Here is a 17,943-nt window from a genome sequence, read left to right as displayed (position 1 = left end):
TTTCATCAATGGCAAACGTTTGGCACCCTGTGCTGCCATGCATTTGCTCGTTTTTTTTTTACAGTGTATTTTTAACTTTAAGTGTAATCTTTAAAACACAACACTCCTGGCAAGAGTTCTTATAAAACAGAGAAACACAACAGATAAAGTCGTCTTTCTGACGCATGTGAACACAGATCTGAGAAACAGCTAAAATAATTATGTTAATGGCTGCTAATTACACTTCAACTCCATCTATTCAGTAACATTCAAGTTTTTAATAAACATAAAACATATTTCTGTAATTACTTTTTTAGCTGCTTGCACTCTCTGAGAATCTTTAAGTCTTTATACAAATGCAGCATAGCTTTTCAGACGATTCTGTAATTTTTTTGTTCTTATGATTTGCAGTTCATCAAATATTAAATTTAAGATGCATTTTATCCAACATTTACACCAAAGTTTCAACATTAGCTCTCCTGAGAATGAAAATGTTGTCATCATTTAATCTCCCACACCCTTGTGTTGTTTCAAATCTATATCTTTCCTGGAACAATTTTTTTTTTTTAAGATTGTTTTATTAATGTGCTGATCGCTATTATAGCTAGAGAATGACATGATTAACTTTCAGAGTTCAAATAGGACACAAAAGCACCATAACTGTATTATAAAATTAATCCTGATTTCATATGAATGAAGTCAAACCACTAAGAGTTTTATAGTCTCCATCATCCTGATCACGTCAGTCAGTCTTTCTAACCAGCATGAAGCTGTTGGTCACGAGTAACTAGATCCGAGCACAAGCCAGCAATACTGTTCAGACACAAACACTGTATAGAAACAAGGGCGGAATCCTGACAGATACAGCTGGTTTAGATATGGAAACAATCATATGAACAGTTCAGTTTCACAGCTGATGTTTTTGACCAGTGTTTGTCTGAGATCATGACGGAGCCGAAGAGAAAACGTCTCAGGTTACGACTGCAACCTATGTTCCCTGAGAACAGGGAATGAGACACTGCATCGATTGACGCTGTTGGGCAATAATCATTTGTCCTCTAGTCAGTTTGTGTTCTGCTCTCTTCTCAGGTTTACCCACATCTACAGTGACTGTGACACCAGACAGTGCTGTATTCACTGGAGAAACAGTCAATCTGAAGTGTGTGATAAACTCTGATCACAGTGACTGGAGATATGAGTGGTATAAAGACAGTGTAAAGTTACAGACGTCTGGTTATCGTTACACTGTAAACAGAGACACTGTCACTATCAGAGGAGCTACTGAGTCTGATCAGGGTCAGTACTGGTGTAAAGGACAGAGAGATGGAAGACCAAACTCATCAACATCAAGCTCTGCTGTTTCTCTCTCTGTGAAGGGTGAGTTCAACATCATTGTCCTCTAAACTCTCTCTACTTCATGATCACACATACAATCGAGAGACTTTTACTCTCAGTTCTCATGTGTTGTTAACTGGAGTGCATTTTCCAGACAATATAGGCAAGGGTTCCGGGTGCCCTACTCGTTGGCTCTGTGCTTGCACTGCACTGAAATACACAAGGACTGCCCAGCTGGGTCGGTAGGTGATGGCAGAAGGGGAGTCATGCGTGCATTTTTTTCCGAGAAGGAGGTTGAGGGCTATTGCTCGGTTGATTGTTTTTTCAATGATGGAGGGGTTTACGTGTGCGTGTATGTGTGTGTGTGTGTGTATACGCAGTGGTTAAAGTGGGATGTGGCAGGTGGGGGAACCCTCAAATTTTGTGTAGGTCCAACAGGGAAAAATTACTCACCATGGGACAACATATTGAGTATCATGGTATAGCAATACTTTTTGGGACAAGAGTGTCACTGTGGCACCAAGTATCACAATACTTATTTACTTGATATTTTAATGGTATTAAATATTATGTTAAAATTGCTTAACACTGGCACTGTAGCCACGCCAGCCCACATTATCAGGACTTGTAAAATACTTCTGCTGTCAGGAAAGCCAAATCAAGTTCTTATACTTGTCCTGACCTGAGCACAAGCTCTCATTCTAATCCTGAAAGGCTTAAATACTTATATAAAGCCTTAAATAACATATTTAAATACTTGAAGTCATTAAATTCCTTTAAATTGATAATATCACCTGTATACCTAATTACATTTTGTCTGATGAGTGCCCAATTTCATAACAAAAAGGTTTGAATAAGCGCCCCCTGCTTGCAATAGCTGTAAATGTAAGCACAACAAATGCTCACGTTGTTTTCCAAAGAAAGATATTGATTACAGTGGTCTGTATCTTAAACCTGCATTGATTGGTTACCTCCACTGTAACTGATTTCCCCACACAAATGTTAATGCTTTGATGTTGTTTATTTACAAAAAAGCATGAGTGAAGAAAAACAAGTCAATTTTATTTGTATCTAATTTTCATAAAACTGCAATTTAAATTTATAATTTCTATAGGTTATACAAAAAAGGACTAAATAAATAGGCTGAATAAGTATGGAGCTAGAAATGTGTCTTTATTACATGGGAGAAAATAAATGATCTGAGAGAGAAAAAAAGTTTGAAAAAAAAGTTATCACACTGATAGCAATAAAGCATTTCATGAGAGAAAAAATTATATTTGAGAGAAAAGTTTTCATATCAATAGCAAAAAATAATATTTAAGACTAAAAAAAAGTTTTGAGAGAAAGTATTTTCTCATAGAAGATAAAAAAATCAATTTGATTTTTTAAAAATTATTTCTGAGAAAAAAAGTCGGGTGCACGCGGGCGCGCGACGATGACATCACCGACCGAGGCTATATTACTTCCGGTCGATTCTATCGACGTGTTTACACACTATATTCACAGCGGGTCTCGATTAGTGGTGGAAATTTTGATTCTTTACAGAGACTCGTTCATTTTTAGTTCGTTCACCAAAAGGATTCGTTCTGATTCGTTCACTGATTCGTTCAGTTTTTTTTTCCATATTACACAAATACGTCAGCAGCAGGTGCGGCAAAATGTGTTGTTCAACTAACGTATTTACTTGTTACAAAATAAAAACTGATTTGACTATTAAAAATGGTGCCCTACTCATTAAATGGATAAAATAAGTCTAAATAAGCGATCAAAGTCTTTACACTCTTTTTATCTTTTAAATTACACTCTTTTCGGATGACCAAATCACAAGTGTTTTTTAATTTGTTTGCATACTAGGCAGGCTAGTTAACATTTTATTTGTTTGGTCAGAACGAGTTAAACGAGGAGTTATGTTCTGTATGTAAGATATGAATTGCGCGTGCACAGTACGGATACCTGCGCTTTGCATTCACTTTCTGCTGATTGATGAACTAGATTGACAGAATGGCCGACCTGGTACACGAACTGGGTATAGCAACCAGTTCGTTCAATTCGTTCACGAACGGGAGATCTCTCTCTCTCTCGTTCAGACTCAAAACAGAGAGCAATATCATTCATGAACGAGATGTATGTAACAGTTCATTTGACTCGTTCAAACTCAAAGCAACTCAAATAAAGGGCGTATTCGTTCACTAGATTCAACAAATCACATGCTCCGTCCTCGTATCATACTCGAAGGCTATTGGCTCGAGGTTTAGTCACTCTTTGTCTTTGACAGATGAAACGGTCCACAGAGCTACACGGTTCATTGAGCTGCGCATGCGCGCAATAGCGGCGCGCAGTGGTGGAGGGAGGAATTTCAGTGAACGAGAAATATGAGTCAATGGATAACGTGAACGAGAATGATTCGTTCACCTAAAAGATTCGTTCAAAAAGAACGATTCGTTCACGAACGTAACATCACTAGTCTCGATTAAAGACGTTCCCAATGCGCTAAGCAGCGCAGCATCTCGTTCCGCTTTTTCAGGGAACAGGGTTTACAGTCAAGTAACCCGGAACGAACTCTGACTCTTGAGGATCTGAATCTGTTGTTGTTCTCCTGCAGATCTAAAGCCTGAACTCACATCAGATCCTGCAGGAGCTGCACTGACTGGAAACACAGTGACTTTGACCTGTCGCATGGATCCGTCTACTGGATATTGGGACTTTTACTGGTACAAAAACACACTGAACCCTGAGACAGAGAAGACAGAAACACACTCCTACAGCCTGAAGATTGATTCAGTGTCTGATGGAGGCCAGTACTGGTGTAGAGCTGGAAGAGGGAAACCAGTCTATTACACACAATACAGTGATGCACTGTGGGTAAATGTTACAGGTGAGAGAGACTGTAGTGTGTGATGCAACAAATACAGATCAGACAATATCTACACAACTTCTGAAACTATAAATGCAATAATCTGTGTTTGTTCAGTGAGTGCTAAAGCTGTGGTGACGGTACGACCTGATGAACGAGTGTTTAGAGGAGAAACAGTCATTCTCAGATGTGGTATAAAGTGGGGAAAGCAAATCGAATATAATCATATTATATTGGCTCTTACAACGGTTATTACACAGTTATGTTATACAATCATTGTATACCACATGTTTTTTTTAAATATTGTTATTATTTACCATATTTCTTTTCACTGTTATTTCTAAGCCTTAACTGGCAACAAAATACAGTGTATCACAGACAGGGCAGGACTCACCTACAAATGAGCTCAACTAGAACATCATTATGGAGTAGCAAAAAATACACAAACATTAAAATATGCTTGAGTTTCATAGAAAAATGAATACACAACATGCCTAGCGTACTCAAGATTTAGATGTAATATTAAATAGTCGTTATATAATACAATAAAATACAGGATGTGCTCTTTCTCAGTTGAGAGAAGATCAAAACCCTGCAATAACACTGAGCAATAAAGCCAGAGATAGTATTATACAAATATATTGTCATATCTGTGTCCTCAATGAATAAATTACATTTGAGTAAAAATACACTGTATGGCTACAATCAAATGAAGTGACAATCAGCAAAAGATTTTGCATAAATTATGTTAAGAGATTGTTTTAAATATATATATTTTATGTTGAGATATTAAATAACGGTAATAGGCTACTATGAAATTTCTATGAAATTACACCCGCCAGTAGGTGGCGACAAATGAGTGAGTTGAATCCTTAAAGGTGCAATGTGTAAAAATTTTGAGTATCTATTAACAGAAATGCAATATGACATCCATAACTATGTTTTCAGTGGTGTATGAAGAACTTACTTAATAAACCGTAATGTTTTTATTACCTTAGAATGAGACATTTATATCTACATAACCGCGGGCACCCCCTTCTATAAAGGTCGACATATTGTATAGCTCCCTCCACACTCAAAAAAATGATATGTTGGCTTTAATTAACTTTTTTATGTCAACAGGTTCCATAAATTAACTTTTATATGTCAACAGGTTCCATAAATTAACTTTTTTATGTCAACAGGATGCACATAACTGGGTTACGTTAAACAAACATAATTTGGTCATGTAACTTCAACACACTCAAATAAATGATATGTTGGCTGTAATTAACTTTTTATGTCATCAGGGTCTGATATGGTGGCTTTAATTAACTTTTTTATGACAACAGGTTCTAATATGTTGGCTTTAATTAACTTTTTTATGTCAACAGGATGCACATAACTGGGTTACGTTAAACAAACACTGAACACTGAAGCAGATAATTAAGTGAATAATTGAGTGATGATTGAGCATTAATCATGAACACCTGATGTTAACAAGCAGAATCTCTGAATGAGAAAACCGGAATTTCAGGTCACCGTTATGGAGATGAGTGTTTGTTTTAGTTGGGCTCTTGACCATTAACTTATTTACTTTATATTTTGTCTGACTGCTGTACATGAGTTATAACAGCCAGATGATCAATTAGAAAAGTTGATCTGATGGTGTTGGTTGTGTTTTAACATAATCATTATATCACTATCATTTGACCTGAATCACTGAACTCATACAGAACCCAATTTCTGAGTTAAATTTACCTTATGGATTATAGCAGCACTGCCATTGTAGAGCATACCATTTTTAGCCTTTTCAATGGAATCCAAATGATCAAATCAATAAAAAAGAAACAAAAAAAAACTTCTAAAAAATAAGAAAAATGTATGTAGGCACACACAGACATCAATAATCAGCCTGTGAATCTCAACAATGGTGACAATTATAAAGCATGTTGCAGTGCATTCTGGGTGCCACCAATCAAAACTCATTCATGGCTCCCATCATGCATTTCTGCATGAATAAATAATGAGCTTATGGTTAGAGGTGATCTGTTTGTCACCATTGCTGAGATTGATACGCTAAATATTGATGTCTGTGTGTGCTTGCATACAAACGGGGTTTTTTTTTTTTTTTATAGATTTGATCATTTGGATTTAATTGAAAAGGTTAAAAATGGTATGCTCTATAATGGCAGTGCTGCTATAATCAATAAGGTAAACTTAACTCAGAAATTGGGTTCTATATGAGTTCAGGTAAAATGATTGTGAAATAATGATTATGTTAAAACTCAACCAACACCATCAGATCACCTTTTTAATTTGTTCATTTGGCTGTTATAACTCATGTACAGCAACCATACATAATCTAAAGATAATGATTTAAGGGTCAAGAGCCCAACTAAAACACACACTGATCTCCATAATGGTGACTTTAAATTCTGGTTTTCTCATTCAGTGATTCTGCTTGTTATCATCAGGTGTCTTCAATAATGCTCAATCATCACTCAATTATTCACTTAATTATCTCATTAACTTTAACACTGCTTCAGTGTTCATTTAACACTCAGCTCAGAGTTTAATTAGGTCGCTTAGAATTACTTAACTCCATTATGTTTAAGTTACATGAACACATTATGTTTGTTTAACGTAACCCAGTTATGTGGAACCTGTTTACATAAAAAAGTTAATTAATGCCAACATATCATTTTTTTGAGTGCAGTTAACAGATGCGGACACAAGGCGTTCTTGTTTATGGGCATTTATTAGTCAAATGATGTCGTCCTCGATGCCATCAAACATGCCGTGAGAACTAAATAAAACATAAAAATCACATGACAAGTTACAGAAATAAGAATATTCTCACAGAGAATAGCACATTAATAAATAAGAAACATGTTAGATTGACTGTTATTAAATCATCACACAGTTATGCTTTACATTGATAATTACACATTAACATAACTATGCATACCTCATTGGCCGCGTTAACTCCAGGGGAGTGAAACAAACAGGTAACAAAGGCAACTTCTCTTCCGTGTGTCTCTCGGTGAACAAATGTAATGACATTACCAAAAACTTAACGAGCCGCAGTTAGCTCTGTATGCGCTATGACATTCTCCGATGCTACGATGCTGATGTAACATCAATAAACGTCTGAACCAACCGAACCTCAGAACAATAGTTCCGCTATATAAGCCTACATAAACAAATCTGCTTGTATATATATTTCAAAGTAAAAGAAATGCAGATAAATATATTATGATATATTTAAACGTGATTACTTATTAAATTAAAACTATTATTTTATGGAACTTAAATTATGCAACTGTCTCTGCTGGCAGCTACATATTGTGACATCATGTTTCTACCGTAGCCGACAGCGAACACACAGCGCTACAGAGCGCGTTTCGTCACTACCTTGAAAGAGAAGCCGCAGAAAGCTAGAAGCTAGCCATAAACACCGTGAGTAGTGACTTTTCCCTTGTCAGTGGTGTAAAATATGTAGTTGGATTGTTTCATGTAACTTTGTTCTTTGCTATGTGGGGATAAATGTGCTGGTAACATTCGCGAGAAAGCTGATTAGTACTCTTGTCATTGACCGTAAAACAGTATGTTACAGGAATCACCAACCCGTCGATCGCGGTTGAACCTGTCGATCCTGAAGAGTTTTCAAAATCAGAGAAAGAAAAGCCTATTGTGTGTAGTAAGTGGTGTCTAGGGGATGAGGCGGTGCGCGCGCTGTTACAATCATATAATTTTATATGAGCCCTTTGGGCTCATGCGGATGCAACGAGTTTAAACAAGGCTTTACGCTTTAACCAGCTCAGCCACAGTAACAGCTATTATTAGCCAGCTAAACTTTTACTACCCTGTTAGAAAAAATATATAGTTGTATAGTTTCATATGGTTCTTCTCCCTCGCTATATTATGTGTTTGCTATGTGGGGAGAATGTGCTGGTTACGTTTGTGAGACAATCAGCTGATTACTATTATTAAATTATATATTAAGACCCTTGATCCTCACCTGACTATGGCTTTGTAAACTTTATCCATGATGTGGTTTATAATGGACTGAGGTACAGAAACAGTGACAATGTTACACACTCTTGGCTGACTCTGGCTATTCTCTGCTGTCTCGGACGACGATATGTTTTTCCTCTTCGAAAGGGAGGGGTGAGCAGTGGGCTGAGCCCTTAGTGCAACTCACAACCGAACCGCTAGATGTCGCTAAAAAATACACACTGCACCTTTAAATCAACAAATTCATTTAAAATGATAAGTCATTTAACTTAGCAAACGACTGTATTTATAGCCTAATTGAATCATTTACTCATCTGAGGAACAACCAAGCGTGCCACACAAGCCCTGAAAAGTGAAGCCAAAGCGCCTCAATCGCCCCCGGTGGCCGGTCCTAGTATAGGTCATAAGTCATAAGTCTACTACGCAGACTCAAGTCCCAAGATGTCAGCGCCATATCGGGACACTGGCCGCTTCAGTTCTCACCAATGGAAGAGAACTGAACAGCGAAGGGGCGTCGTCCATCTTTTTTTACAGTCTATGGGAACAACCATGATGCTCGGAGAATCATCGGTACTGCTTTTGTTCTATTTCTTTAGCCGCTTTTCCACCGTAGGGCCAAACGTTACAGTTCCAGTTGTAATTTTTACTTGAGCTTGGCTAAGCGTGCTATTTGAGTGACGTAAACACAAATTAATAATACAATTTAAATAAATATCTGATCATCCTCCATACGCAGTCACTATTTACATCTCATAGGCTAGTGTCTGTAAACTCTTGTGTCACCAAGGCAACGACGCACGCATTTGTATTACATTCGGAGATCTGTTATAGCGCCACAGGGAAAACTTAAACCATATCCATAGTGGCTGTGCCGGATCAGCACCGAATGTAATGGTTAAGCAAAGACAACTGTTTGGCCAAACGGTGGAAAAGTGGCTTTTAATGGAGCAAAAACCGCAATGAGATGTAATGGCAATGAGACGGGAGAGAGCGCTCAAAACTCTTCAGATCGTTTCTAGCCCTCGCTCGTACTGGCTCCACAGTGGAAATGCGGCTAATCATTTCTGACTGGCATAGAACTGTACAAATCAAACAAAATAAACGGGTAAAGGCAGAGACCAGTCAAACTCAATGGGAAGTCCGGCCTTGATCACAGATCACATCAGGACATCTGTAATGGATCTGCTTGTTACACTCTTTGAACACCAGGTGGTGTTGTGAGCAAATGAAGCTCGAGAAATGAACCCTTTTGTGAACCACTTGGCTGAAAAGCTTCAACGCTTCATGAGGCTTCATCTCGCCACCACTAACATTTATTGAAAGGGTAATCCACAATCGAAGTCCATAAACAGGCAAAGGTCATACACAAGCAAACAATAACCGAGTTCAGGGCTGAGGCGAACAGAGAAATCCCACTGAACAGGCAGAGAATCAGGAAAACCAGGAGACAAAGTTTTAGAAATAGTTAAGACACATGCAACAGTTGAATGACTGAATTGTCCAGGCTTATAAAGGGTGAGCTAACAAGGTTAATGAGACACAGCTGAAAACAATGAGTGCTGATGAGTCCGGGCAAAGGATTATGGCATAGGTGTCGGTTTCAGTGGGGCGGTGGGTACGCGTCCCCACCAGATTTCGTCATGAGTCATTTTGTACCCAACACTTTTTTTTTTAGAACCTCGAGCTCGATTTAGCCGTTCTGCTGCTGCGCTGCTACACACTTCTCTGTTTATCACACTGCAACAACTGTATCATTGGGACACGTTCTAGGTTTAGGGAGGGGAGGTCGGCACGCCAAAGGGAACTTGTTACTTTGATTGGAATCCCCCGTGTGGGAATCGCACATGATTGGACATTCTTAAACGCTTAAAACGTTGAGGTGCGGATCTTAAAGGGTAACTAAACCCCTGGTCAGAGCCTGACTCCACCCACTGGCAATATTTGAAAAATGCTGGAAAAGTGGGCAGAGCCCAGCAGAGATAAAGGGGACGAACCGAGGGCAGGGCTGAGCGGGGGGTCGTGCAACTGAGACCCGCAGTGACGGATTATTTGACAGCTGCTGTCAGACACGCTAAAATATCTATATCTATATTTTATAGATATTTTATAAACGCCGGCGTTTGTCGAGACCAGAGGGTTAACTTTAGCCTATTAGGAAGGAACATAAATTGTGATTAAAAATATATGCTCACTCACATCATGACAGTGGTGGAGTCCATGCAGGAGGAGCAGCGTTTGGCACTGCATCGCTTTTCAGCGCGAGCTGTGTGGAGAAACCCATTTCCACCTCCATTGCGTTGGAGAAGCAATCCCACATAAAATGCAGTTTGCACACTCGAGCGATAGGCGGGAACTCGCGATCTTCCAGGCCAAGTGCATGCAACCACTGTATCTCTATCCTGATCGTTTTCAATACTCGCAATTCCAACTCCTGACTCGCTACTGTGGTTTTGACGAAACAAGATGGTTTTTATACTGCCATGGGCGTGGTAGCTCATACCAAGGGTCGCTTACGTCACGTACCACCGCAAACATCCAATAGGAAAAATCAACTGCAGTAGCCACCGTTCAACCTGAAGAGGGCATCACTCTTTAAATTAAAACACTTCATACCCAAATGTCAAAAAAGTTACTCGAATCAATGAACAACACTAATAAAGTCCCATTCTTAGATCATTAACTAAAAAAAGTTGGTTTAGGGTTTAGTTACCCTTTAACGTGAAAAAGCTTTACGTGGCTTAATGTACCTAAACAACAATCACCAAATTTCTCTCTCATATTGCTCATCATAACCACTTAAAACTGTAAAAAAATCTAACCAGGAATTTGGTGATCACTGATCGTCGTTTATGTACATTAAACCGTTAAGCTTTTTCCTACAATAGCCTCAATGAACGTTTAACTCGCAGAAACGTTTAACTCTTTAGGCGCCAGAGGTTTTTTCCTAAAACTTTCGATTTTGACATCTTAATTTAAAAAGGCTATATCTTAAAAGTGATAAAAGATAGAGACTTTCTGTAAATTAGAGAAATATTAAGGATGACCCAAAGTTTATGTAGGGATTACATTTTACCATCTAATTAGCATATTTTGACGTCATATGGTGGCGGCCATCTTGGATTATAGAATTTTCATGAAAAGTGACGTTTAAATGATAAAATGCAGCACTTCTTTCCCCCCAAAATGTCCCTCACCTTCTGTATGCTATATTGCACAATACTGAATGCTCAGGTAAATAGTAAGTAGTAAAGGATCTGTGTAAATCATTACTAATAAATGGTAATGTCAGATAACGTCCATAATTGGACTTTGGGTACATTAAACCACGTCATGTCATATTGTCAACATACTTATGAAGCAGAATAGTGAGTCATATGTCTAATGCTTCTTGAAAACTTGTATACATTTTTATTTACATAAGCTACAGGACATCGTCTTTCAAAACATGACCTGCGCGAAAGAGAAAAAAAAATATGAATGCGTCTCTGTGCTTTACAGCACAAATCAAACCAAAATGACGTCCATGGATTATGAGGTCCATGACAGAGTGGCACTAGTGATCTATTTCTTTAATACAGAACTCTAATAGGGAAATGGTGGTGGAATAATATGAGACAGTACAAATATTTCAAAGCTTTTATATTCACTCACAAAACTTTGTTGCTGAATTATGTTCTTGTGTTTCTGTTTTTCAGGTCAGATTTCTGTCTTCAAAATCCTCAGTTTTCTTCTGGCAGCTTCTCCGTATCTGCTAGCGACAGTCGTGCTGCTTTTCAAATGTTACAGAGCGAGAGGTAAAACTTCAGTCTCACACACACACACACACACACACACACACACAAGCACACTCTCTGTCTCTCACTCTCTCTCTCTCTCTCTCTCTCTCTCTCTCTCTCTCTCTCTCTCTCTCTCTCTCTCTCTCTCTCTCTCTCTCTCTCTCTCTCTCTCTCTCTCTCTCTCTCTCTCCCTCTCTCTCTCCCAAATTATTCACATATTCTCTCACTGACAGATATGCCTCTATATTTTGAACAGGTGATGGTCATTCATGAAAGCAATAACTGGAGTGGAAAAATAAAATAAAAAAATAAGACATGTCCGTTTAAATGTTGAAAATGTTTTTTTGTGTGTATTTCACAGTTTCATCTGCTGAAGACCAAAGTCAGTAGGCCGTAACAGAGGATTAAACTTTTTGACAGAACATAGTGATTCTTGCAATTGTAATTTGTATATTTGTGATACAAACAAATGCTATTGAGGTATTTTTGCAGGGAATAAACGAGCCTGACGAAAGACTTTTTATGTGACAATGGCATTTGGCGGGCCTGAAAACAAACTTTTAAAAACGGGTTTCAAAGTGCAAGTTTTTGTAAACGAGACCCTTATTATCTCCGTGTAAATACAAAAATGTTCATTTGAAAATGGTGACGTCATGCACATGCGTATGACGTGTTTAGGCTTTTATAAATGAAAGGTTCCTTACAACAGACTCAAGGATGATATATGTTTTCGAAGCCCTTGTGCTCAAAGATTTTGACATTTTCTTAAAGGAAGTAAAAGTGACTTTATATCAGAGGAGAACATTCTAAGATTGGGATTACAGTGAATGTTTCTGGCTTTATGAAGAGGAAATTTCCCCAGAAGACATAATAATACAGTATTATCAAGATTAACATCCTTAGAATGGAAATCGGACAAAAACATGATAGATTCTGTAATTTGTGTCTTAAGGCCTGTGCGCTCAGCTCGAGTGAACTATAGTAAAACAATGTGTGTGTGCGCAGTGCCGTAGTCTTCATTTACAGTCACATCGCCAACTATTTGTCTGGCATGCGTAATACAGCATTATTAGTCGTTTTTTACGGATCTGTGTGAACAGGGATCGGTTTGATAATGTTGTCATCTCTACAAAGAAAAAACGTTTCTGTTTTCAGCACATCGTTGTCATGTAAGCATGTCCTTGTCCTCCAGAGTGCAGTGTAAATCCTCCAGTAGGTGCAGCTAATCACTGTCTTAATGAGTGGGTCATTGAACCTCGTTCAAATTAGGGCTGCACGATTAATCGCCATTATGAAATCGCACCGGTTTATTACTGCGATTATTTTGTATGCGCAGCTTGTCATTGACGCACGGCTCTGTAAACGCTGCTCCTTCTGACTGTGAGTTTGAGTCACTTATAACGTGCATTTGAAAAAGCAACACGCGTCAAACATCTTTCCAAACATGAGGAGCATTTATGAACCTCTTGTCCAACAAAAGACAACATTTAATAACATGCTTTTACTCCAAACTCACTTCATAATGACAGTTGAGCTCATCCTTAATGCTGTGCTTCACACACACATAATCAGTCGTGTGTTTATTAGTCATGTTTAATCAATCAAAGCGTTTCAATCTTCTGTTTATTCAGCTACAGATATGATGACCGATAGGGATTTAATGGAATGATGTGTGTTATTGTACGACTTCTTCATATTTGGCGTGTGTGTGTGTGTGTGTGTGAGATGGGGCATTTACTACCGATCAGCCGTTCTGCACTGACACACTGTGCATTAAATGATCACAGTCTTTCAGTGCGGTTTCATTGTGATTAATCGTGCAGCGCTAATTCAAATCATTCGTTCAGAGATTCTTTCATTACGTGTTGCTGAGACGAGCAACTGTTCTCATGTGGCTTTGTTTAAAACTATTTTCATTTAGCAAAAACAGACAATATGTGTCTTAAATGTAAGTTACTTAATACTAACTTGTTTATTAAATTGTTCTATAACAATATCAGATTTCCAATATGCTTTTCCAGGAAAAAACAGCACTCTTGCTCTTTACTCTTATTGCTTACCTTTATCATTATAAATATAAAAATCAGGAACTCATTAGTGAGGCATTCCCCCAATGTATTGATTTCGTTATAAAAATTATTTTGTGTTTGTAAACCTTTGAAAACTATATTTGTCTAACCATAAAGTTTAATAAAAAAAAATTGTTTTTAAATGTTGTGTATGTGTGTTGTTGTGTGGTGTTTTTCATTATAGGGTTCGAGCTGAACTCTGCAGGAAAGTGGATCTCGAGGGCCAGAGTTGCTCACTGGTTTATTTAATGTAACATCAACGCTATTTAAAGAGTTAGTTCACCCACAAATAAAAAAAATAAAATCACGTCGTTCCAGAACCCATCGAACGTAGAACCTGGAAGCGCTGCACTGTGTTTAGAGACGCTATTCTCGTCGCTTCATGACATTAAGGTTGAACCACTGGAGTCACATGGACTATTTTAACAATGTCTTTACTACCTTTCTGGGCCTTGAAAGTGGCTGTTGTATTGCTGTCTATGTGGGGTCTGAAAGCTCTCAGATTTGAGATTTGAGGCCAGCAGCCGTATCACCCTGTAAGACTGGGTTCCCACTGAAGCTCAGCAGGGTTGAGTCTGGTCAGTCTCTGGATGGGAGACTCCTGGGTAAACTAGTCTTCTGCTGGAGGAGGTGTTAGTGAGGCCAGTAGGGGGCGCTGCTCACCCTGTGGTCTGTGTGGCTCCCCAACGCCCCGGTGTAGTGATCGGGACACTATACTGTCAAAGAGCACCATCCTTCAAATGAGACGTTAAACCGAGATCCTGACTCTCTGTGGTCATTAAAAATCCCATTGCACTTCTCGTAAAGAGTAGGGGTTTAACCCTGGAGTCCTGGAGCCAAAGGCCTTCCATTGGCCCTTATTAATCATGGCCTCCTAATAATCCCCATCCACTGAATCGGCTCTATCACTCTCTCTCCTCTCCACCTATAGCTGGTGTGTGTGTGTGTGTGTGTGTGTGTGTGTGATGTGGTGCCTTTGTACTGTGGATGCTCACACACTAGTGGTGGTCGAGGAGATTCCCCTGACTTGAATGTAAAGCGCTTTGGGTTTACAGTATAAAAAGCGTTATAAAAATGCCTCATTCATTTCATCAAAAATATCTTCATCTGTGTTCCGAAGATGAATGAAGGACTTATGGGTTTGTAATGACATGAGGATGAGTAATTAATGAAATAAACTTCATTTTTGGCTGAAGTGTCCCTTTAAGGGAGAATATGTGTGGCTCTTAAAAGAGTCTGTGTTCTCTGATCAGACAGCCGTGCTGCTAAACAGATTAATGCTCGTGTGAGGGATGATATTTTACATGGATACTGGAACAGGCCTAAAGCACTAAACCATGTTTACATAATAAATGATGCAACCAAAATTTACTTTGCAAATATGGAAACATTGTATTCGTGCTGAGTTGTAGCTTAAGTTTCGCTTCAAATCAATTTGTCTTCATTGTTCATATCCATAAATATAATTTTATATAAAATTATATATAAATATATATACATATCTGCTACTTTGATCTATTCTGGATAGCCCAATGGTAAAATGTAAAGGATTTGTTGATATAAAAAAAAATATCTTACAGCAAAAATATCAAATTAAACAGTTGAAATAAGTCGATTTTGTGTTATAGTCTGAGAGCCTTTACTGTGAAACCAGCCGTAAATGTCAACATAATAGCTTATTGTTCTACGACAGCATCTTCCTCTACATGCATGTGATTAAAAGTAGCCTACTATAAAACTGTTCTTTAAAGGATAATATGTGTGGCTCTTAAAAGAGCCTTTGTGTTGTGTTGAGCGGACTCGCTCTACTTTGAGCTGGTGTATTTGGTCACAGCCTTTGTGCCCTCAGACACGGCGTGTTTGGCCAGCTCTCCGGGCAGCAGCAGACGCACGGCGGTCTGGATCTCTCTCGATGTGATGGTGGAGCGCTTGTTGTAGTGAGCGAGACGAGACGCTTCACCGGCGATGCGCTCGAAGATGTCGTTGACGAAAGAGTTCATGATTCCCATCGCCTTGGAGGAGATCCCGGTGTCGGGATGAACCTGCTTCAGGACTTTGTACACGTAGATCGCGTAGCTCTCCTTCCTGGACTTTCTGCGCTTCTTTCCGCCCTTGCCGGCGGTTTTAGTGACGGCCTTCTTCGAGCCCTTCTTGGGTGCAGACTTCGCTGGTTCAGGCATGATTTCGTTCAAAGAACAATAAAGCTGTGTATCTACAGGCGGGTTTTATGCACTGCTCTATGCTAATTTCAAAAGGGAAGAACAGGCTGTGTGATTGTGAGTCTTCAACCCATATAATGATTTCATTGGCCACGTTAAACATTCATTGACTTGTTGGCGATCCAATCAGAAGCTTTAAAATGTTAACCACGCCCATCGACAAAGACCATCCCCCACATCAACTCCATTCCTTTGTTTATTTTTCCCGCATTGTTTTCCGGAATGAATAAGTGATACCTAATACCTGGGACCCAGACTTTTCTTTTTTTTTATTAGGAATTTGTCCATATCATTGCATTGTTTACTTTACAGCATAAGAAACGAATTAGAAAAAATATTTTATTCATGTTATGCCCTCTGATCAACAGTTGTTTAAAAGATAAATGACAAGAAATTATATGTATTGGCAAAAACAATGGGAATTTTGTTTTATTCACCAATAATTTCGGTTTGGGGATTTTTTAACCAAAATGTGTGTAAAGATGATTCTCGGCTATGTTATGAAAGATATAATGTAATGCATGTATTTCAATTCATGCACTTTTGCGTGTAAATACGGCCATAAATGCCATTTCCATTTAGAAAAAAATTGCACAATGCCCAGAAGTCTTAAAAGTAGATTTAACCGCACAATTGTGAGAATAACAAAGTTTCTTATTTTTATTTGCTTACAAAAAAAAAAATCACTATAAGCCACATTCAAGGCAGACAAATAATTTCACCACCTAGATTTTGTTCTTTGTGTGTAAATGTGGGTGGCTCTTAATAGAGCCGTTGGGTTTTTCTTCTTCGTGAGTCTCTTAACCGCCGAACCCGTACAGGGTGCGTCCCTGTCGCTTCAGCGCGTACACAACATCCATGGCGGTTACGGTCTTTCTCTTGGCGTGTTCAGTGTAAGTCACAGCATCACGGATGACGTTCTCCAGAAACACCTTCAACACACCGCGCGTCTCTTCATAGATCAGCCCAGAAATACGCTTGACGCCGCCACGTCGAGCAAGACGACGAATAGCAGGTTTAGTGATTCCCTGGATATTATCGCGAAGAACCTTTCGGTGACGCTTAGCGCCTCCTTTCCCGAGTCCTTTCCCGCCTTTTCCTCTTCCAGACATGACGACAGATGCTATTGAACTCAGAACAACAGAATGTAGAAAAACACACTGGATGAGAGGAGTTTATAGTCAGCTAGCGGACCTAGTTGAAGCCACATTCATGGGCGGTTCTATTAAACGTCACCAGTTACGCATTTCCGAATCGAGACCAGTCTTTTGATGCTTGACACTAGTGGAAATGAATAGGATTTAAGGAATATTAACTGCATAATGTATTAAATAAAAATAAAATAACTAAATTATATATATATATATATATATATATAACTATAATAACTATGAACATAAAATAATATAACTTAATGTCGTAGCATAACACTAAAACCATCTTTCATTTCCTTTTAGATATATATATATATATATATATATAATATATATATATATATATATAATCTATAAATATTTTGCATCGAAATATTTAACGATGCCAAAGCGGTTTATTCACAGTAGCCTACAATGGGAAAAAATATCCGTGCAGTGCCATTTGTACATAAATCTAATGCAGCGATTACATCGATTAAAAAGGCTCAGAACACTTATGTTATTTATTTTATAACATTAACACCGTAGAATAAAAACTTAATTTTATTTTTATGCTGG

The 17,943-nt window shown here is 38.4% G+C and overlaps 3 protein-coding genes across 3 annotated transcripts in view; 1 reads left to right on the top strand and 2 right to left on the bottom strand.

The window, feature by feature from the left end:
• LOC130083233 (Fc receptor-like protein 5) overlaps positions 1-17,943 on the top strand; it is a 514,396-nt gene that overhangs the window by 11,990 nt on the left and 484,463 nt on the right. Inside the window, exon 3 of the mRNA XM_056248290.1 lies at positions 1,069-1,356. Within this exon, the coding sequence (XP_056104265.1) occupies positions 1,069-1,356 (288 nt within the window). The remainder of the gene's footprint in view (positions 1-1,068; positions 1,357-17,943) is intronic.
• On the bottom strand, positions 15,762-16,193 carry LOC130083334 (histone H2B-like). The gene has a single exon (XM_056248349.1). It carries the CDS (start codon positions 16,190-16,192, stop codon positions 15,818-15,820), a length of 375 nt encoding a protein of 124 aa, XP_056104324.1. The 5' UTR covers position 16,193; the 3' UTR covers positions 15,762-15,817.
• On the bottom strand, positions 16,989-17,361 carry LOC130083350 (histone H4). Its single transcript, XM_056248363.1, has one exon. The coding sequence runs from the start codon at positions 17,341-17,343 to the stop codon at positions 17,032-17,034; it is 312 nt and encodes a 103-aa protein (XP_056104338.1). The 5' UTR covers positions 17,344-17,361; the 3' UTR covers positions 16,989-17,031.

Source organism: Rhinichthys klamathensis, unplaced genomic scaffold, assembly GCF_029890125.1.
Source record: "Rhinichthys klamathensis goyatoka isolate OS25496 unplaced genomic scaffold, OSU_Roscu_1.1 h1tg000054l_1, whole genome shotgun sequence".
In the NCBI taxonomy this organism is placed as follows: Eukaryota; Metazoa; Chordata; class Actinopteri; order Cypriniformes; family Leuciscidae; genus Rhinichthys; species Rhinichthys klamathensis.
The sequence above is the reverse complement of the archived record's forward strand: the minus strand, read 5'-3'. Positions and strand labels throughout refer to the sequence as shown.

Coding starts and splice junctions, on each gene's coding strand:
- LOC130083334 (XM_056248349.1), bottom strand. CDS start 16,192: ATGCCTGAACCAGCGAAGTCTGCACCCAAGAAGGGCTCGAAGAAGGCC.
- LOC130083350 (XM_056248363.1), bottom strand. CDS start 17,343: ATGTCTGGAAGAGGAAAAGGCGGGAAAGGACTCGGGAAAGGAGGCGCT.